Source organism: Tachyglossus aculeatus, chromosome 2 (assembly GCF_015852505.1).
Source record: "Tachyglossus aculeatus isolate mTacAcu1 chromosome 2, mTacAcu1.pri, whole genome shotgun sequence".
Classification (NCBI taxonomy): domain Eukaryota; kingdom Metazoa; phylum Chordata; class Mammalia; order Monotremata; family Tachyglossidae; genus Tachyglossus; species Tachyglossus aculeatus.
The window spans coordinates 86234975-86258046 of NC_052067.1; the positions used below are offsets into that span (position 1 = coordinate 86234975).

The following is a 23072-nucleotide window of genomic DNA, read 5'->3' on the forward strand; positions in this document are numbered from 1 at the left end:
GGCATACCTCTCCCTTTCAATTTAAACTTCCCCAACAAGAAAATTCACCCAGCACTGTGATTTGGAGTGTTATTTTTACATATGAAAGAATGTAGTATGGAAATCGATCAGCTTGAAGATTTATCTTCATACTTAACAGTAATGACTGTGTTGTCTCCAAGTATGAGAGAGAGAGAGAGAGAGAGAGAGAGAGAGCATCCATTGGGCATAGATTCCACATAATCTTTTACTAGAAAAATGTATTATTTCTAGGAACATATCATCACATTGAGCACTGTGAATGCTAGTCAAGTAGTGTACTATTCAGGTGACCTTTGCTTGGACTAGCCATCCCAGTATTATTGGGTTTTCACTTTTACAATACTTATGTCCTAAAAAAACTGACTCCCCTCAACTAATGAGCCTGTATCTAGACACTTTTATAGAATACTCTCTCTCCCTCTCTTGCGTGGGCGCACACACTCTCCTCTCTCTCTCTCTCTCTCTCTCTCTCTCTCTCTCTCGCTCTCGCTCTCTCTCTCTCTCTCTCTCGCTCTCTCTCTCACTCTCTGTTTCCCTCTTTCCAGAAAAGCATAGAACTATTACTGGTTGAGAGTAATGGCCCATCCATTCCAGGTTTCTGCTTCCAATGACGGCAACTGAAAGCTTGGGAGAATAGCTTGACTATGGCCCCCCTGGACATCCATCCTTTTTTTTCTGACAATCGATTTTTCTTATCTATTTGCCTTACCTTTGCAAACACTTCTGTAATCAGGGCAGCAGTCTTTTTTCTCCATGCAGTCTTCAGAGCAAGAGCAAAGGCTGTTTGCTAGCCGAGTCTCCCCACACCGGATAGGATTGCAGGTCCATATTTGAGCTGTGAAATGTATACGTTTTCAGGTGAAAGTATATCTTTCAGTTTAGATCACTTCTTTGATTGAAAAGTGCACTGCTAACCACATCCCCTGCTTGGCTAAAGCGGGTAAGAAAAAGTGCACTGGCAATCGAGGCAAATGTTGGTTGGGCTCTATTAATAATGATAATGATAATTATGATAATAGTATTTATTAAGCGCTTATTACATGCCAAGCAGCCTTCTAAGAATTGGAATAGATGTAATGCAATCAGGTCGGACACGGTTCTTGTCCCACTTGGGGCTCAGCCTAAGAGCGAGGATCAATGGTTATTTGAGCCCCATTTTACAGATGAGGAAGCAGGCAAAAAGCAGTTAAGCAACTTGCCCAAGATCACATAATAATAATAATGGCTGTTAAGCGCTTACTATGTGCAAAGTACTGCTCTAAGTGCTGGGGAGGATACAAGGAGATCACATTGTCCCACATGGGGCTCACAGTCTTAATCCCCATTTTACAGATGAGGTAACCGAGGCTCAGAGAAATTAAGTGACTTGCCCAAGGTCACACAGCAGACATTTAGGGGAGCTGGGATTAGAACACATGACCTCTGACTCTCAAGCCCGTGCTCTTTCCACTGAGCCATGCTGCTTCCCATGGAAGGCAAGTGGGAGAGCCGGGATTAGAAGGCAGGTCCTCAGAATCCCTGGCCCGTGCTCTTTCCCCTAGTCCAGGCTGCTTTTCTCTGGAGCTCTGTATGTCACCAGAATGATGCTGCAATTTCTCGAGCTGTAACTTGGTGCTACACTTCAAAAACCTCTGTATGCCTTATGCCCCTGCATACTCCTTGCCCCTGCAAGAACACGATTGCAGGGAAGAGGGAGTTCGAGTGGGGTTGCTCACACCACAGTTACTATAATTGATAACTCCAAGCAGATTCTCTGGCCTCAGGTTCCTGGGCTCATCCATCATTCCCAAGTCTCACTATGGCTTTGGAGTGGAAACTATTCTTAATAAACTGACCGGAGAAGCAGCGTGGAGAATGGCTAGAGCAGGGCCTTGGGAGTCAGAAATTCATAGGTTCTAATCCTGGCTATGTCACTTGTCTGCTGTGTGACCATGGGCAAGTTGCTTAACTTCTCTGTGCCTCAGTTACCTCATCTGTAAAATATGGATTGAGAAGGTGAGACCCACATGGGACATGGACTGTGCTTGACTCAATGTGCTTGGATGTGCCCCAGCGCCTAGCACCCCCCCTCCATCCCGCCGTCTTACCTCCTTCCCTTCCCCACAGCACCTGTATATATGTATATATGTTTGTACATATTTATTACTCTATTTATTTTACTTGTAAATATCTATTCTATTTAATTTATTTTGTTAATATGTTTGGTTTTGTTCTCTGTTTCCCCCTTCTAGACTGTGAGCCCACTGTCGGTTAGGGACCGTCTCTATATGTTGCCAACTTGTACTTCCCAAGTGCTTAGTACAGTGCTCTGCACACAGTAAGCGCTCAATAAATATGATTGATTGATTGATTGATTGGCATGTAATAAGGACTTAACAAATACCATAATTGTTATTAATGTTGTTATTGGGGGCTTATCATTAAAATGTAAATCCAAGTTTACAATAAGGGAACAAAGAAGTTTCACATGATTTTACAAAGATCCAGACTTAATTCTTCTCCAATGTTGAACATTTGGGTTGTTTTCCTCCCTTCGTCTTAAGACAGCTCTCAGTACTCTTGATGGGTTCCCGTATCCCAAGGGTTAAGCTATCAGATTCCTTTTCAGGGTACATACCTGGCTTCACACAGGTTTCTTCAAAGTCCCAACAGCAGTTCTGGCGCTGTTTGCATCCAGTATCACACTGGCAGCCTTCCAATCCTCTATACAATTGCTCTTGGCATTTGTTTCTGCAACTCCCTAAAAGAAGATCAGAAGGTTAAAATAGTCATGTAGGTCAGTCATTCCTTCATTCATTCCTTCATTCAATAGTATTTATTGAGTGTTTACTGTGTGCGGAGCTTGGGAAAGTACAATATCACAATGAACAGACACATTCCCTGCCCACAACGAGCTTACACTTTGGTGGGGGGTGGGGGCGGGGAAGCAGTAATCAATACAAATAAATAAATTATACTTATATACATGCTATGGGACTAAGATGGAAGGAGAGCAAAGGGAGCAAGTCAGGGTGACACAGAAGGGAGTGGGGGAAGATAAAATGGGGGGGCTTAGTCTGGGAAGGCCTCTTGGAGGAGATGTACCTTCAGTAAGGCTTTGAAGTGGGGGAGAGTAATTATCTGTAGGATTTGAGGAAGGAGGGTGTTCCAGGCCAGAAACAGGATGTGGGCTAGGGGTAAGTGAAGAAATATGTGAGATCAAGTCACAGTGAGAAGGTTAGAATTGGAGGAGCAAAGTTTGTGGGCTGGATTGAAGTAGGAGAATAGCAAGGTGAGGTCAGGGGTGGGGGGCAAGGTGACGCAGTGTTTTAAAGCCAATGGTGAGGAGTTTTTGTTTGATGCAGAGATGGATGGATAACTGCATCAGCCTCCTCTCTGATCTCCCATTCTCCTGTCTCTCCCCACTTCAGTCTATACTTCACCCTGCTGCCCTGTTCATCTTTGTGCAGAATCACTCTGGGCATGTTACTCCCCTCCTCAAAAATCTCCAGTGGCTACCAGTCAACCTACGCATCAAGCAAAAACTCCTCACTCTCGGGTTCAAGGCTCTCCATCACCTCTCCCCCTCCTACCTCACCTCCCTTCGCTCCTTCTACAGCCCAGCCTGCACCCTCTGCTCCTCTGCTGCTAACCTCCTCACTGTACCTCGTTCTTACCTGTCCCGCAGTCGACCCCTGGCCCACGTCCTCCCCCTGGCCTGGAATGCCCTCCCTCTGTACATCTGCCATGCTAGCTCTCTTCCTCCCTTCAAAACCCTACAGATAGCTCACCTCCTCCAGGAGGCCTTCCCAGACTGAGCCCCCGTTTTCCTCTCCTCCTCTCCATCCCCCCAGCCCTACCTCCTTCCCCTCCCCACAGCACCTGTGTATGTTTGTACAGATTTATTACTATATTTATTTTACTTGTACATATTTACTATTCTATTTATTTTGTTAATGCTCTGCATCTAGCTTTATTTCTATTTATTCTGATGACTTGACACCTGTCCACGTTTTGTTTTGCTGTTTGTCTCCCCCTTCTAGACTGTGAGCCCGTTGTTGGGTAGGGACCATCTCTATATGTTGCCAACTTGTACTTCCCAAGCGTTTAATCCAGTGCTCTGCACACAGTAAGCACTCAATAAATGCAATTGAATGAATGAATAACGACTGGCGTTTTTTGAGGAGTGGGGTGAGATGTCCTGAATGTTTATGTACTTCACGGCAGCAGAGTGAAGTATGGACTGGAGCAGGGAGAAGACACTGGCTTGCTTTCCAGGATTCCTATGTCATGCTCCTTTCCAGTTCAAAGGTTTATTTAAAATTCCTGTTTATCACACTTCAGTGTTAGGAGGGCTTGGAATCAATCAATCGTTGGTTTTATTGACTGTTTACTGTGTATGTACAGCAGTGTACTAAGCAACTGTGAGAGTAGAATGTAATACAGTTGGTAGACACATTCATGACCTGCAGGGAGCTTACATTCTATTTCATTTCTGTAAAAATGTTTCCTATCTGTTTCACAACTATTAATCGCAACTACTCAGTGAGGTAAATGGATACTTGTTTCCTCTGTCCCTGGTTCCCAAAATTGTAAACATCACAAAGTTGAGAAATGGATGCAAATTTCTGATGATTACACTAACACAAAAAAGCAGAAGCAGTATGGGAACAGTGTGCTACATCTGATTGCTACATTTCAGGAAGGACATAATAGAATTGAAGAAAGTGCAAGAAGATCTTCTAAGGGATCACGAAGACAGAAAGGCTCGCATTGGAAATTTAAATGAATTGAACATAGGCATGGAATTGTTGTTGTTTACTAAATCCCACATCTGGATAAGGACACCTTAGAAACTTCTAGTTGGTTGGTTCAAAACAAAGTCTTCTTCACATAGCTGGTAAAATATTTGGAATTAGTTACTATGGGGAATTGTACTGGCCCAAACCTCGAGTAGGTTCAAGAAAGGAGTAGATAAACATATGTATGAGGAGTTCTTAATGGATTATTAGAGGAAATGTCAGATGGCACATCCTTAATCATTAGGATGGGTGACATGAGGACTACCATCACTGTTGCCACTGTCAGAGGGATTCTGTCAGACTGGATAGATCATGGGCCTGAACTAAAACTAGCCCCCTCTATTGTGGGCAGAAAACATGTCTATTAACTCTGCTATTTTGTACACTCCCAAGTGTAGAATGCTCTGAACATAGTAAGCACTCAGTACTATTGTTTGATTGTACATATCTGTAATGTATTTATTTATAATAACTCATTGTGGGCAGGAAATGTGTCTGTTTATTGTTGTATTGTACTCTCCCAAGTGCAGAATACTTTGCTCTGCACACAGTAAGAGCTCAATAAATACCACTGAATGAATGAATGAGTTGACTGATTCACTGATTGACAGGAAAAAAAAAAACATTATGGCTAGAGAAAGGCCTCTTGGTGGAGATGTGATTTTAATAAGGCTTGGAAGGTCCGGGGAATAGTGATGAGTTACATATGACACCTAATCTTCTGACCTTCGGGTAGTCTGCATAATTTTTATTTGCTGCAGAACAACTGTTTTTCTAGCAAGAATTCTGGAGAAATTAAGTAGCATCAAATGCAAATGTAAGCTCATCCCTGTGAGCCTCACAGCACCCCTCTGAATTATGCCTCTGAGTTCATCCTTGGGCTGGTTCAGGAAGTCACGTTCACCCCACCATCACCCCATCCCCACCCCCACCATCATCATCGATTGTATTTATTGAGCACTTACTGTGTGCAGAGCACTGTACTAAGCGCTTGGGAAGTACAAGTTGGCAACATATAGAGACAGTCCCTACCCAACAGTGGGCTCACAGTCTAGAAGGGGGAGACAGAGAACAAAACCAAACATACTAACAAAATAAAATAAATAGAATAGATATGTACAAGTAAAATAAATAAATAGAGTAATAAATACGTACAAATATTTATATTTGCAAAATATGTACCCCCACTGGTCTTACACCACCACTTCCTGGTTTCTTGAAGGGTGGTGGCTTCTTGGGGCATTCCCCTTCATAACCCCCAGCTTCCATGGCTAACACCTCTCCAGAGGACAGAGAGGAGGCTGGGGGGAGATGGGGGTGGACTCAGGAAGGGTGGTGGCATTGCTACTGCCCCTCCAAGAGAGAGAAGTGGCGGACACCAAGCTGCTCTGGAGGGGTAGAAGCCAAGCTCATCTGAATGTCGTCCCCCTCCCTCTTCCCCAGCTCCACTTCCTTGTCACTAGGATTACAATTAATGTAGCTTTTTATGGCATTTGTTAAGCGCTTACTATCTACAAATAATAATAATAATAATAATGGCATTTGTTAAGTGCTTACTATGTGCAAAGCACTGTTCTAAGCACTGGGGAGAATACAATGTGATCAGATTGTCCCATGTGGGGCTCACAGTCTTCATCCCCATTTTACAGATGAGTTAACTGAAGCCCAGAGAAATTAAGTGACTTGCCCAAAGTCACACAGCTGACAATTGACAGAACAGGGATTTGAACTCATGACCTCTGACTCCCAAGCCTGTGCTCTTTCCACTGAGACACTTTGCTTCTCTGAGTAGTTTAAACTAAGTAGTTTAAATAGGGTTTAAACTAAGTAGTTTAAATAGTTTATAAAAATAGGGTAATAGGTCATAGTGATGAACTATTTTTTTAAAAAAAATCTTTTGGGGAACCTTGCAAGTATATATGTTCATAGATATTACTTGTGTACATGAGTCCTGAGGATGGGATATTTTCCCAATGCAAAGCTTGGATCCATGGAGAAAATTATAACAAGCTGTGGGGTAATCTGTTCTGAAATGAATTTGTCTTTCTCCAGATGCTTTGATCACCTGAAACCACTGCAAGGTTAATACCAAAAACTCTTCAAATTCAATTCTAAAATCAAGGAGGAAGGTTAAAGCAATAATCAAGCAAATCAAGATCAGGTAACAAGCCAGGCCAGATCAAGAAAACATCCCTTTATGAATTCACAGAGTATTATTACTACATTAGTTTGCAGTGTTTCTTCCTTAAATAGCATTCAGGTTAAAATATCTAAGGGATGGATGCCAACAGGAACGAGGATTACATGTAAAAATCAAATAACAGGGATGGTGACTTTCTAAGGAACAAGGAACCTAGGCTATGTACTTAAACACAATAACACTGAGCAAACTAACCATAAGCAGTAGGCAATGCTCTAATGAAGTGATGGAAATAAAATGGTAGGTAAGTCATTTTTCTTTTGTCAGGAAAAATTCCCTATATGGTGCAACAAATGGAGGTGGATTCGATTTTGTTTCAGAATAGATAGCATACCTATGGATTTTGAAGAGAAACAACCCACTCCTGACCTGAAATTTAGCTTATTGAGACCATTTAAGATAATGCATATGGGAGACAAATTCCATTTCCTCCCTTCTAATCTCCTGTAGACATAAAAAGGTAGAAGTGAGTAATGTCAGTATGAGGGTCTTAAGGCCCCACCAGTAATCAATCAATCAAGACAGAAGGTTTGGACAGTGCCAGATTATTTTTTATAATTTTATAATGTATATTTTTATAATTTTTATTATTTGTATTTTTTTTGGAGGAAGCTGGTGTGGTTTTATCATAATTCAGAAGCAAGGTTATTCCTAAGTATGGCTGGTCCTTGGATGGGATATTCTATGAGAATTTTAATGTCATTACAATAGTTACGCGACCTCTCAAGCCCAAGAGGCCTTCCCTAACTAAGCCCTCACTTCCTGTCTTCCCACTGCCTCTACATCACCTTGACTTGCTCCCTTAGCTCACCATCCTTCCAGCCCCATAACACTTACGCATATATTGGTAATTCATTTATTTATATTAAGGTCGGTCTCTGCCTCTATACTGTAAACTCTCTGTGGACAGGGAATGTGTCTGTTATATTGCTGTGTTGACTCGCCCAAGCACTTAGTACAGTGTTCTGCACACAGTAAGTGCTCAATAAATGCAGCTGATTGATTGATTGATTTCTGGATTCTATTGTCCATCTCAGCATTCTGTCTCAACAGCGGCTACAGGATGCTAGAAAGAATAGTTTGATGGTTGCCTCATGGTTAGGGAAGTTCTATTTAATACACCCTAACTCTTCCCTCTTCATCACTAACTTTCCATGAAAGCACCTGGAGGAAATCCAGGTGTTGTCCTAACAGGATAAATGACAAAGCAGAAACTCTTTACCATTGGCATAAAGGCTCTACATCAGTTTTCCCCATTTTAGATGTCAGCTCTTTCCTCATCTGTAAAAAGGCAACTAATATCTGTCCCCCTCTCCCTTAGTCTGTGAGCCCCATGTGGGACAGTGACTCTGTCCAATCTGATTATTTTGTATCTATCCCACTGCTTGGCAAATAGTAAGTGTCAACAAATACCACAATGATTAGTTCACCTTCTTCTCCCCAGAGTAATCTTCCTGTAAGACCCCCTTAATAATAATAATAATGATAGTTATAATTATTATAGGAAACAGCATGGTTTAGTGGCTAGAGAATGAGCCTGGGAGTCAGAAGGTCATGGGATCTAATCCCTGCTCTGCCACATGTTTGCTGTGTGACCTTGGGCAAGTCACTTCACTTCTCTGGGCCTCAATTCCTTCATCTGTAATAATAATAATAATGATGGCACTTGTTAAGCACTTACTATGTGTGAAGCACTGTTCTAAGCAATGGGGCGATACAAGGTGATCAGGTTGTCCCACGTGGGGCTCACAATCTTAATCCCCATTTTACAGATGAGGTAACTGAGGCTCAGAGAAGTGAAGTGACTTGCCCAAAATCACACAGCTGACAAGTGGCAGAGCTGGAATTAGAACCCATAACCTCTGACTCCCAAGCCCGGGCCTTAGGACTGTGAGCCCTATATAGGACAGGGACCGTGTTCAACATGATTATTCTGTATCTACCCCAGAGTTTAGAACAGTGCCTGGCACACAGTAAGCATTTAACAAATACCATTTAAAAAATAACAACAATAATAATAACAATAATAATAATAATAATGGCATTTATTAAGCGCTTACTATGTGCAAAGCACTGTTCTAAGCACTGGGGAGGTTACAAGGTGATCAGGTTGTCCCACGGGGGGCTCACAGTCTTAATCCCCATTTTACAGATGAGGTCACTGAGGCCCAGAGAAGTGAAGTGACTTGCCCAAAGTCACAAAGCTGACAATTGACGGAGCCGGGATTTGAACACATGACCTCTGACTCCAAAGCCCGGGCTCTTTCTACTGAGCCACGCTGCTTCTCTACCATAATAATAATTATTATTATGGTACTTGTTAACCACTTACTATGTGCCAAGCACTGTTCTAAGCACTGGGATAGATACAAGTTGATCTGGTTGGACATTTCTAAACTGCATTCCATGACCTTTCCTCTCCATCCAAACCATTACCAATCTCTCTTCATATCCCGACTGGCTTACTGCATCGGCCTTCTTTCTGATCTCCCAACCTCCCATCTCTCCCCACTTCAGTCTATACTTCACTCTGCTGCCAGGATTATCTTTCTACAGAAAGGCTCTGGGCATGTCACTCCCCTTCTCACAAATCTCCAGTGGTTGCCTATCAACCTTCACATGAAGCAAAAACTCCTCATTCTGGGCTTCAAAGCTCTCCATCACCTTATCCCCTCCTCCCTCACCTCTCTTCTCTCCTTCTACAGCCCAGCCCACACCCTCCACTCCTCTGCCCCTAACCTCCTCACTGTGCCTCGTTCTCACCTGTCCTGCCATCGACTCCTGGCCCAAGTCCTACCTTTGGCCTGGAATGCCCTCCCTCCTCACATCTGCCAAACTAGCTCTCTTCCCCTCTTCAAAGCCCTACTGGGAGCTCACCTCTTCCAGGAGGCCTTCCAAAACTGAGCCCCCCTTTTCCTCTGCTCCTCCTCCCCTCCCCATCGCCCCTGCTCCCTCCCTCTGTTCTACCCCCTTCGCTGTTCCACAACACGTGTATATTTCTGTATAGAGAAGCAGCATGGCTCAGTGGAAAGAGCACGGGCTTGGGAGTCAGAGGTCATGGGTTCAAATCCCAGCTCCGCCAATTGTCAGCTCTGTGACTTTGAGCAAGTCACTTAACTTCTCTGTACCTCAGTTACCTCATCTGTAAAATGGGGATTAAAACCATGAGCCCCAGGTGGGACAACCTGATCCCCTTGTATCCTCCCCAGAGCTTAGAACAGTGCTTTGCACATAGTAAGCGCTTAACAAATGGCATTATTATTATTATTATTATTATTATTTGTACATACTTATTATTCTATTTATTTTATTAGGGATGTGTATACATCTATAATTCTATATATCTATTGATGCTACTGATGCCTGTCGACTTGTTTTGTTGTCTGTCTCCCCATTCTAGACTGTGAGTCTGTTGTTGGGTAGGGATTGTCTCTGTTGCCGAATTGTACTTTCCAAGTGCTTAGTACAGTGCTCTGCACACAGTTAGGGCTCAGTAAATATGATTAAATGAATGAATAAACTCTCCAGCCTTCAACTCTAACACACGCTGTTTCCGGGGCCCAGAACTCTCCCCACCTGCCTCGAAAATCTGCCTAACCCCAGCTCTCTCCATCTTCTAAAATCTCCTTAAATCTCACCTCCTAAAGGAAGCTTACCTTAATCAGTTCACAACATCCCAGCCATGTCTACACGCCAGTCCCCAAAGCAGAGGCCCACCTGACTGTGGACAGAGATTCCCATAGTCCTAGAACTGGGCATTTTCCCCAAGTAGAAATTGGTGGCATAGGATTCTGGCATCTTCAGTCCAACTTCAGCCTCTTAAAGGGAAGTAACTGAGTTTTCCTCTTTGTACCCCTCCCAGGCTCAACTGCACCAACCTGTTGAACCTCACTGCCAGAGGCTATAACTGCCAGTGTATTGTTTCAGATCCCTGCTCTTACTTGAGCAGAGAGAAAAACAAAGGCTGTAGAAGCATTATGGAAACTTTTTCTCCTCAAAAAATGCCAAAAAAAAAAAAATACTGTACTTGAACCTGGTTGTTCTTGACGTCGAAGTCCCAGTCCTAGGCCTAACCCAAGTGATACGACCACCAGCAAAACAGCAAGGACCTGTCAGAGAACAAAATGAGACCATCAAAAAAGATGAAAAATATCTCCATAGAAACGCATAATAAATACCATGAAAAAAACCCCAAAACCAAGACCCTGAGGGTGCCGGTTTGGTCCTAGTTCAGCCCTGCCTGCTCAGCTCTGTCCCCGGGTAGCCCACCCTGGATGGTGGGATTCCAGTCAGCTTGTTGCTTCTATTCCTTAGTTTCTAGTTCCACTGCACTTCTGCCTGGTCCTCAGGAGAATCTAGAGTGCAGGTGAAAAACATGAAGATGCGGACAATTTTGAAAAACAAATTAGCAAAAGACGAGGTAATTTAAGAAAATCTGCAACAATTAGGCAGTCACCTGAAAGAATAACAAATTATGTAAGCATTTTAAATACACAGATTTCTCTTATGAGGTAGGGGAAATGTGAGGGGAAAACTGCATTATAGGAGCCATTAATTCGGTAGGAATTATGGGTTTGAGAATATATGGTTTGAAGGTATGGTATAACTGACAGTTTGAAGCAAATTCCTGTATTATTAGTATTATTACCATCACTAGACAATGCATTTACACCCTTGACCCCATTGTTATTTCCCTATATGAAATACTATAAAGTTGCAAAAACACAAAGTCTTTGCAGTAAGGTTAGGAAGCAACTTGATAAATGCCACATTCACTTCTAAATTGTGGAACCCGATGGCACCCCGAGGCTAAGAAAGACTGGGTGCTTGAATGAAAAACATTCATTCATTCAATCATACTTACTGAGTGCTTACGGTGAGCACAGCACTGTACTGCTTGGAAAATATAATTCAGCAACAGATAGAGACAATCAAAACAGGGTATGTTCCAAAGCAAGACTTTGAAGGTTTGATGTGGCAATTCAGGGCAGAGTGATGCACTCAACAGTATTGCAATCATCTAATGAAAGAAGCTTGCTCAACAACAGCAGAAAATGTGGTCTAAGATACTTGAAACTCCCTCCCTTCCAGAGAGGCCCTAGCCCTCCCCTCATTCAAAGTCCTCCTCCATTATCTTCTCTTCCAATAAGTCTTCCCACATGAACTTTCCAACATCCTATGTTATATAAACCCATCTTCTAACTCTAAAACTTGTGAACTTAATTTTGTCCATCCTCAGCACTCTTGCATGTATATGTCTATTCAATTATGGATCTAATTTTTTTATGCTATTTGTTAAGTGCTTGCTACATGCAAGGCACTGTTCTAGGCCTGGGGTAGATAAAAAGTAATCAGGTCGGACACAATCCATGTCCCCAGTGATGCTCACAGTCTTAATCCCCATTTTACAGATGAGGTAACTGAGGCACAGAGAAGTGAAGTGACTTGCCCAAGGTCACACAGCAGACAAGTGAATTATGTACTGTGACTACTCTCGGAAATATTTGCATGTCTGTCTCCCCTTTAGTGCGCAGTATCCTCCGTGTCAGTTCTTTATTCTGTAGTTCTCAGTACTGTGACTACTCTTGGAAATATTTGCATGTCTGTCTCCCCTTTAGTGTGTAGTATGCTCCATGTCAGTTCTTTATTCTGTAGTTCTCAAGTGACCTGTGCCGTGGGCATTTACTAAATAAAATTACTACTCCCCCCAGGTAGTGAGCCAATAGAGCACATAGTATGTGACCATATGTCTTGGACTATTGTGAGTTTTATATAATAAGAATAAGTGGTGTCAAGATTGAACATTTATTAACTTCATTGCAAATTTGAAAATGGTGTAGCGGTGTATTCTGTGCCTCATCCCAAGCGTTTACTGAAAAAAAGTTTCTATGAATTGGAACAGAGCTGGGAGCCCAGATCAAGAAATTAATATGGCCAGCAGACCAGATATTCTACCACTGATATGTGAATGAAATAATAAAGCTTAATCAATCAATCAATCGTATTTATTGAGCGCTTACTATGTGCAGAGCACTGTACTAAGCGCTTGGGAAGTACAAATTGGCATCACATAGAGACAGTCCCTACCCAACAGTGGGCTCACAGTCTAAAAGGGGGAGACAGAGAACAGAACCAAACATACCAACAAAATAAAATAAATAGGATAGAAATGTACAAGTAAAATAAATAAATAAATAAATAAATAAATAGAGTAATAAATATGTACAACCATATATACATATATACAGGTGCTGTGGGGAAGGGAAGGAGGTAAGACGGGGGGATGGAGAGGGGGACGAGGGGGAGAGGAAAGAAGGGGCTCAGTCTGGGAAGGCCTCCTGGAGGAGGTGACCTCTCAGCAGGGCCTTGAAGGGAGGAAGAGAGCTAGCTTGGCGGATGGGCAGAGAGAGGGCATTCCGGGCCCGGGGGAGGACGTGGGCCGGGGGTCGATGGCGTGACAGGCGAGAGTGAGGTACAGTGAGGAGATTAGCGGTGGAGGAGCGGAGGGTGCGGGCTGGGCAGTAGAAGGAGAGAAGGGAGGTGAGGTAGGAGGGGGCGAGGTGATGGACAGCCTTGAAGCCCAGGGTGAGGAGTTTCTGCCTGATGCGCAGATTGATCGGTAGCCATTGGAGGTTTTTGAGGAGGGGAGTAATATGTCCAGAGCGTTTCTGGACAAAGATAATCCGGGCAGCAGCATGAAGTATGGATTGAAGTGGAGAGAGACACGAGGATGGGAGATCAGAGAGAAGGCTGGTGCAGTAGTCCAGACGGGATAGGATGAGAGCTTGAATGAGCAGAGTAGCGGTTTGGATGGAGAGGAAAGGGCGGATCTTGGCAATGTTGCAGAGCTGAGACCGGCAGGTTTTGGTGACGGCTTGGATGTGAGGGGTGAATGAGAGAGCGGAGTCGAGGATGACACCAAGGTTGCGGGCTTGTGAGACGGGAAGGATGGTAGTGCCGTCAACAGAGATGGGAAAGTCAGGGAGAGGACAAGGTTTTGGAGGGAAGACAAGGAGCTCAGTCTTCGACATGTTGAGCTTTAGGTGGCGAGCGGACATCCAGATGGAGATGTCCTGAAGGCAGGAGGAGATGCGAGCCTGGAGGGAGGGGGAGAGAGCAGGGGCAGAGATGTAGATCTGGGTGTCATCAGCGTAGAGATGATAGTTGAAGCCGTGGGAGCGAATGAGGTCACCAAGGGAGTGAGTGTAGATTGAGAACAGAAGGGGACCAAGCACTGAACCTTGGGGAACCCCCACAGTAAGAGGATGGGAGGGGGAGGAGGAGCCTGCAAAAGAGACTGAGAAAGAACGACCGGAGAGATAAGAGGAGAAACAGGAGAGGACAGAGTCTGTGAAGCCAAGGTCAGATAACGTGTTGAGGAGAAGGGGGTGGTCCACAGTGTCAAAGGCAGCTGAGAAGTCGAGGAGGATTAGGACAGAGTATGAGCCGTTGGATTTGGCAAGCAGGAGGTCATTGGTGACCTTTGAGAGCGCAGTTTCCGTGGAATGAAGGGGACGGAAGCCAGACTGGAGGGGGTCGAGGAGAGAGTTGTTGTTGAGGAATTCTAGGCAGCGCGTGTAGACAACTCGTTCAAGGAGTTTGGAAAGGAATGGTAGGAGGGATATGGGACGATAACTAGAAGGTGAGGTGGGGTCAAGAGAGGGTTTTTTTAGGATGGGAGAGACACGGGCATGTTTGAAGGCAGAGGGGAAGGAACCAGTGGAGAGTGAGCAGTTGAAGATGGAAGTTAAGGAGGGGAGAAGGGACGGAGCGAGAGATTTCATAAGATGAGAGGGAATGGGGTCAGAAGCACAGGTGGCCAGAGCAGCACTTGAGAGGAGGGAGGAGAGTTCCTCTGAGGATACCGCTGGGAAGGATGGGAGAGTAGCAGAGAGTGTTGAGAGCCGGGGGGTTGGAGAAAGGGGGGAAGAGACTTTGGGGAGGTCGGACCTGATGGATTTAATTTTGTTAATGAAGTAGGAGGCCAGATCGTTGGGGGTGAGGGAAGGAGGAGGGGGAGGAACCGGGGGCCTGAGAAGGGAGTTGAATGTACAGAAGAGCTGGCGGGGGTGATGGGCATGGGTGTCAGTAAGGGAGGAGAAATGGTTTTGTCTGGCAGAAGAGAGGGCAGGAAAGGATAAACTTGAAGTGAACGAGGTTGGCATGGTGTTTAGACTTTCGCCAACAGCGTTCGGCAGCTCGAGCATAAGAGCGAAGGAGGCGGACAGTGGCAGTGATCCAGGGCTGTGGGTTAGTGGTGCGAGAGCGGCGAAGGGAAAGGGGAGCGAGCGAGTCTAGCTGAGTAGAAAGGGTAGAGTTGAGAGCAGTAATCTGATCATCAAGACTGGGTAGAGAGGAGAGGGCGGCGAGGTGGGGTGTGAGGCGCTCCGAAAGATGAGTGGGGTCCAGAGAGCGGAGATAGAAAGCTTAATAGAAACATCCCAGGAACACTGGAAAAGATAAATAGGCAGGGACTCTCAATTCAGTTTGACTTTTTTAAAATGAGCTCTGTTAGTCTCCCAACTCTTTTCTCTCATTCTCTCCCTTTATCTCTTTGTCCCACCTCAAAGGGACAGCTGACAAAGACAGTGCCTGAAGAAACTACTTGGACATTCTACTTCTAAAGCCTTACTAAAATCACAACTTCTCCAGGGGGCCTTCCCTGACTAAGCCCTCGTTTCCCCCTACTTCCTGCCCCTTCAGTATTAAGAGCTGGAAGGGTTACAAGTAAATCATGTCGGACACAGTCCCCGATCTACGTGGGGCTCACAGTCTCAATCCCCATTTTACAGATGAGGTAACTGCGGCACAGAGAAGAGAAGTGGCTTGCCCAACATCACACAGCAGACAAGTCATGGAAGCAGTATTAGAACCCATGGCCTTCTCACTCCCAGGCCTGTGCTCTATCCACTAGACCATGCTGCCTCTTAGATTGCAAGCCCCCCAAGGGACAGAGACCATGTCTCATTCCCATCTCTGTATTCTCTCCCAGAGCTTAGCTAAGTGCAGTGCTAAGTTCCGCAAATAGAAAGCACTTTTTTAAAATGCTGTTTACTATTATACTACAACTACTATTTGGCTGTCAGAGTCACCATTTCAATCACAGTCTCCCTGACCATCAGCCTAGCAGCAGTATGGCTGGTAATGACAGGAGAGCCCAGGGGAGCAATCCCCATTGCCATGGCCTCTGGCAAGATAAAAGGAGATGACCTGTTTATGTCTGTGAGAGGATGTAACTGCAAAGACTTATCCTCTAAAACACAAGAGGATGTTAAGCCCTAGGATGACTGCTTCCTGTTGGGTAAGACTAGTGTCTTTTAGGCCAAGACGGGTGGCTAAGAATTAGCCCTACCAGGCATTTCCTCAGGAACATGCCTGTCTTCACTGTTTTTGAATAGCTAGGAGGGGGGACAGATGAAGTAGGATAGAGGGGTAGTCAAAGGGACCAAGGAAAGAAGTGACCTGCTGAGGGAAAGGAGAGATTTTTGGGTTTTAAATGGAATTTTTTAAGCACTTATTATGGGTCACTGTTCTAAGATCTGTGGTAGGTACAAGCTAAGTAGGTCAGATACAGTCCCTGTCCCAAATGGGGCTCATGATCTAAGTAATAATAATACAAATAATGATGGTATTAGCTAAGCACTTACTAGGTGTCAAGCACTGTTCAAAGCACTGGGGTAGATACAAGCTAATCAGGTTGGACACGGTCCCTGCCCCACATGGGGCTCACAGTCTTAATCCCCATTTTATAGAGGCGGTAACTGAGGCCCAGAGAAGTGAAGTGACTTGCCCAAGGTCACCCAGAAGACAAATGGCAGATCCGCGATTAGAATCCATGTCCATCTGATGCTCAGGCCTGTCCACTATGTCATGCTACTTCCCTGTATATGTTGCCAACTTGTACTTCCCAAGCACTTAGTACAGTGCTCTGCACACAGTAAGTGCTCAATAAATATGATTGATTGATTGATTGAATCCCCATTTTACAGTTGAAGAAACTGAGGCACAGAGAAGTTAAGTGACTTGCCCAAGGTGACACAGCAGACAAGTGGAAGAGCCAGAATTAGAATCCAGGTTCTTCTTGACTCCCGGGCCCATGGCCTCTCCACTAGGCCACACTTCAGCTCATTTTGGGGAAGAAAGGCTGAGGTGGCCAAGTAAGAGACCTTATTGAAGTAGGAGACGGTGAGTAACCCCAAGAAAGCTTGAGAGAGTGGAGGGCAGAGGAGGAAAGGGCCTTGGACTTTGGAGGGCAAGGAGTGTTTGAGGAGGCTGGATAGAGCACAGTCCAGGGCTCACCAGAGATTAGAGAAGAGAGGGGTAGGTAGGTTGGAGAAAAACTGAAAAGAGGGTGAGAGAAAAGGGAGGAGAGTGAAAGAGAAAAATGGGAGAGTGACTCAAGTTCACCAGAATTTCATCCCCTGATCTCCAAATTTTGCAAGGTCTGATGCTAGGTGAGAAACCAAACAAGGAACAAAATTCAATAAAAACCTAAAAGGTAGGTGAAGAAATTGAAGCGTTATTATTTGGTTGAGAGGAATAGAACCTATATTCCTTAGCACCCCTACCCCTTCTTTCCAAGTCAAAATCCTTATCTCTCTTGAGAGTAAATGTTGAGTGTTCATAACCAAAATTACCCCTTTACCACTGAAGTGTGAACAGCAGGCACAAAAGGGGAAAGCTTCAGAACCTATCAAAGCCTCAAAATTTCAGATAAACTCTAATTAAATTAACCATGGTATTTTTAAATGCATACTATGTATCTTTTCAGAGCACTGGGGTGCATATAACTTGATGAGATCTCACACAGTCCCTGCCTCACAAGGATTTCATAGTCTAACAAGGAGAGAGTACAGATAATACTGTGTCTGAAGCAGCATGGCTCAATGGAAAGAGCCCGGGCTTTGGAGTCAGAGGTCATGGGTTCAAATCCTGGTTCCACCAGTTGTCAGCTGTGTGACTTTGGGCAAGTCACTTAACTTCTCTGTGCCTCAGTTCCCTCACCAGTAAAATGGGGATTAAGACTATGAGCAACCTGATCACCTTATAACTTCCCCAGTGCTTAGAACAGTGCTTTGCGCATAGTAAGCACTTAATAAATGCCATCATTATTATTATTATTATAATATGCGCAAATATGCCTCTGCTTGAGAGACAGTACTTCCTGCCTTGAGGGGTTGCTCTTTCTTTCCCTTTTGTACCTTCTCCATTCAATGAAAGAAGGAACAGGTTTTCTATTTCCTTAACAAAGACTCAGGTTAAATTCTAGAGCTTATCATGATTGAGAGATAGGCAGTTGAATTGGCAAATTCAGGTACATTATTCATTGCTTGAAATCTGCTCATTTCCTGCTCTTTATATTTGGTCATTGTCAGGAAAATTTAAACAACTTGTACAAGTATGTGACACCTACTGAGCAATTGTTCTTTATACCTCATGATGAAAGAAGTAGGTTTAATAGGCTCATGTTGCAGAAGGAAGGATGTGAGTTAAAAATAAAGAAATCCTTTCTGGAAGGAGAAGACTGTTAAATAGATTACAGAGAAGTTGGTTCCAAACTAGATCCTGGAAAGAAAATCATTTAAGTGTTAATCTTCTGATAGAAATTGAGCAAAACAAGCCCTTAGGGGTCCCTTCTGGATCTATTTCATTCCCCGAGGATCAGTTTTCTTAAAACATTTAATTCAATAAACTGGAAGAGACAGTGTGTAGATACATCTCAGACTTTACCAACACTAAACTTCTCCAAGTAGCATCAAACCATGCTGAAGGGATTATTCTACCGGCTCTGGAGTGCTCCCAACATATTCTATGGCTTTAGGACCAAGAATCCACACAAACATCAGGTTTGACTCCTTGAGCAGTCCCATCAGCATCATTTCTTGGCCACATTCAACATCACATGGCAAGACTGGATCAAAAGACAGGATTTCTCCCATTGCAGCTCAGCACAATGTATGCCCTGAATGCATGGGCCCCCATCACCATGGCTGAGGAACTCCTCTTGCCCCTGGCATTCTCTGGGCATCCTGGGCCAGGTGTAATAACTGCTGTTGTCTCTTCGCAGCACCTTTTCACCTTTGGAGCCAAACGAAATATTTGACATTTGCAGCCTCATTTTCTGAGCACTCTCAATTCCCCTCACCCAAGCTAAGTAAACTGCCTTCCCCCCACACCACACCAGTATGCCACCCCAGTGGGGATGAAAACAACACCTGCAGTATGAGTCCTCATTTAACCCAAGGGCTCAATAAGTACGACTGAGAGGAAAGAAGAAAGAAAGAAGGAAAGAAAGAAAGAAAGAAGGAAAGAAGGAAAGAAAGAAGGAAAGAAAGAAAGAAAGAAAGAAAGAAAGAAAGAAAGAAAGAAAGAAAGAAAGAAAGAAAGGAAGGAAGGAAAGGAAGGAAAGGAAGGAAAGGAAGGAAAGGAAGTGTGGCTCCTGTAGCATTTCTGTGGACTCTGAACCATGAGGAGAAATTACGCTCTCTTAGTTTCCTATTGGCTTTGCTTTTTACTTTGCAAATGATGTATTTGTCCTTTATGCATTTTAATGTTTTAATAATAATAATAATAATAATGGTATTTGTTAAGTGCTTACTATGTGCAAAGCACTGTTCTAAGCACTGGGGAGATTACAAGGTGATCAGATTGCCTCATGGTGGGCTCACAGTTTTAATCCCCATTTTACAGATGAGGTAACTGAGGCACAGAGAAGTTAAGTAATAATAATAATAATAATAATGGTATTTGTTAAGCGCTTACTATGTGCAAAGCACTGTTCTAAGCGCTGGGGAGGTTACAAGATGATCAATTTGTCCCACGAGGGGCTCACAGTCTTAATCCCCATTTTACAGATGAGGTAACCAAGGCCCAGAGAAGTGAAGTGACTTGCCCGAAGTCACACAGCTGACAGTTGGCAGAGCTGAGATTTGAACCCATGACCTGTGACTCCAAAGCCGTGCCCTTTCCACTGAGCCATGCTGCTTCTCCAAGTGACTTGCCCAAAGTCACACAGCTGACAGTTGGTGGAGCCTGGATTTGAACCCATGACCTCTGACTCCAAAGCCCGTGCTCCTTCCACTGAGCCCCGTTGTTCCTGATGCGTTCAACTCCAGTCCTTCTCCACACGTATGCATAGATTAGGAACCTTCCTGAAGGGTCAGAGTCTGTGACTAATTCCCACCTGAATACTTTTTCCCAGCCCTTAAGTTTTATATACTATTACTGCTACTACTACAAACAATGATACACTAGAACAAAGTCAGCTTTCTACGCTCACTTCAACACAGCTGCTCTGGGTGGGACACATGAAAAGGATGAAGGACAGCAACACACTCAAACAGGTGTTGGCTTGTGAGGTGAAACTGGGAAAGTGAAAGCAAGGAAATGGAAGATACTTTTTAAGGATCCAGGAAAAGAAAGTCTGGGACAGTTCTGCTTCCCAACTGAAAACTAGGATTCCACTACTGCTGGTAGACCGGCCCGGCACACTATAAAGCCAGAAGGAGCATTTATTTTTGAGCTGAATAATAATGATGCCATTTGTTAAGCGCTTACTATGTGCAAAGCACTGTTCTAAGCATTGGGCACTGGGAAGTTTTCTAAGGATCAAGAGGATCCTCCTCCATCCTCCCCCCTTACCTCCTTCCCCTCCCCACAGCACCTGTATATATGTACATATGTTTGTATGTATTTATTACTCTATTTATTTATTTTATTTGTACATATTTATTCTATTTATTTTATTTTGTTAATATGTTTTGTTTTGTTGTCTGTCTCCCCTTCCTAGACTGCGAGCCCACTGTTGGGTAGGGACCGTCTCTATATGTTACCAACTTGTACTTCCCAAGGGCTTAGTACAGTGCTCTGCACACAGTAAGTGCTCAATAAATACGATTGAATGAATGAATGAATGAATGAATGAGGCGGCAAAAGCAAAAACAGCATCAGATGCTACAAACCTCAAATATGACAGGACAACTAGAAACAGCTGATAGCCCGCTGTTGGGTAGGGACTGTCTCTATGTGTTGCCGACTTGTACTTCCCAAGCACTTAGTACAGTGCTCTGCACACAGTAAGCGCTCAATAAATACAATTGATTGATTGATTGACTGATTGATTGAATGATGGACTGATTGAGTTTCTGTGTGGGCACAGTTGAGACAGGACTGTGGATCCCACCTTGGTTTTTCAGTCACACATGCAGCCACAGGTAAACTTCCCTGTTTGAGGAATCCACCCATCCATCCATCCATCAATCAATCAATGAATGCTGTTTATTGAACATCTACTATGTGCAAAAGCACTGAACTGAACTCTTTGGAGAGTACAGTACAACAGACTGGGTAGCTGGGATTTTCATTCAATCGTATTTTTTTGAGCGCTTACTGTGTGCAGAGCACTGTACTAAGAGCTTGGATCCCTGCCCACAACGACCTTACAGTCTACAGGGGGAGATAGACATTAAAATAGATCAAAATAGAATAGAAAAGAATAGAGAAGCAGCCTGGTGTAATGGATAGAGCATGGGCTTGGGAGTCAGAAGGTCATGGGTTCTAATCCCGGCTTCGCCAGTTGTCTGCTGTGTGACCTTGGGTAAGTCACTTCACTTCTCTGTGCCTCAGTTACTTCATCTGCAAAATGGGGATCGGGACTGTGAGCCACACATGGGACAGGAAGTGTGTCCAATCTGATTTGCTTGTGCCACCCCAGTGCTTAGTACAGTGCCTGGTACATAGTAAAGCACTTAACAAATGCCACTACAATTATTATTATTATTATTATTATTATGGATAGGAGAAATAGTAGAGTATGTGAAGGTTTACATAAGTACTGTGGGACTGGGGTGAGTATCAAAGTTCTTGACAGGTTGAACACAAAGTTATCACTTACTAGGAGACGCAGCATTGCCTAGTGGCTAGAGTCAGGGCCTGGGGAGTCCGAAGAACTTGGGTTCTAATTCTGGCTCTGCCATTCATCCGCTATGTGACCTTGAGCAAGACACTTCGCTTCTCTGGCCCTCAGTTCCCTCGTCTGTAAACGGGGATAAAGACTGTGAGTCCCATGTGGGACAGGGACTGTGTCCAACCCAATTAGCTTGTATCTACCCCAGTGCTTAGTACAGTGCCTAGAGAATAGTAAGCATTTAACAAATACCACCGTTATTATTATTATTGTCACCCCATCGGGTGGGAGGATGAAGGGGCCTGAACCTCCAGCCAGCAGGTCCAGCCCTTGGGGTAGGGGCCCAAGGGGAGGAGGGTGATGCTGCTGGGGCTGAATCGATGGAATGGTCTCAGCCACTTTATATTTCATATAATTGTATTATATATAATGAATATTATATTAATTACATAGTTTCATATAACAATATCTATTTTATATGAACATCTGTTTCCCCTCTAGACTGTGAGCTCATATTAAGCAGGGAATGTGTCTGTTCAATGTTGTATTGTACTCTCCTAAGTGCTTAGTACACAGCAAGTGCTCAATAAATATGATTGATATGATTGATATCCCTTCTCTCCTTCTCCAGCCCAGCCCGCACCCTCCGCTCCTCTGCCGCTAATCTCCTCACCGTGCCTCGTTCTCGCCCGTTCCGCCGTCGACCCCCGGCCCACGTCATCCCCCGGGCCTGGAATGCCCTCCCTCTGCCCATCCGCCAAGCTAGCTCTCTTCCTCCCTTCAAGGCCCTACTGAGAGCTCACCTCCTCCAGGAGGCCTTCCCAGACTGAGCCCCTTCCTTCCTCTCCCCCTGGCCCCCCTCTCCATCCCCCCATCTTACCTCCTTCCCTTCCCCACAGCACCTGTATATATGTATATATGTTTGTACATATTTATTACTCTATTTATTTATTTATTTTACTTGTACATATCTTTTCTATTTATTTAATTTGTTAGTATGTTTGGTTTTGTTCTCTGTCTCCCCCTTTTAGACTGTGAGCCCACTGTTGGGTAGGGACTGTCTCTATATGTCGCCAACTTGTACTTCCCAAGTGCTTAGTACAGTGCTCTGCACACAGTAAGCGCTCAATAAATACGATTGATTGATTGACTGATTGAATAAATA

At 44.1% G+C, this 23072-nt stretch overlaps 1 protein-coding gene across 1 annotated transcript in view; it reads right to left on the bottom strand.

The window, feature by feature from the left end:
* ENPP3 (ectonucleotide pyrophosphatase/phosphodiesterase 3) overlaps positions 1–23072 on the bottom strand; it is a 131048-nt gene that overhangs the window by 84013 nt on the left and 23963 nt on the right. Inside the window, exons 3-5 of the mRNA XM_038769368.1 lie at positions 11036–11111; positions 2639–2761; positions 731–856 (exon numbers count right to left, since the gene is read on the bottom strand). Coding sequence (XP_038625296.1) covers positions 731–856; positions 2639–2761; positions 11036–11111 — 325 coding nt within the window. The remainder of the gene's footprint in view (positions 1–730; positions 857–2638; positions 2762–11035; positions 11112–23072) is intronic.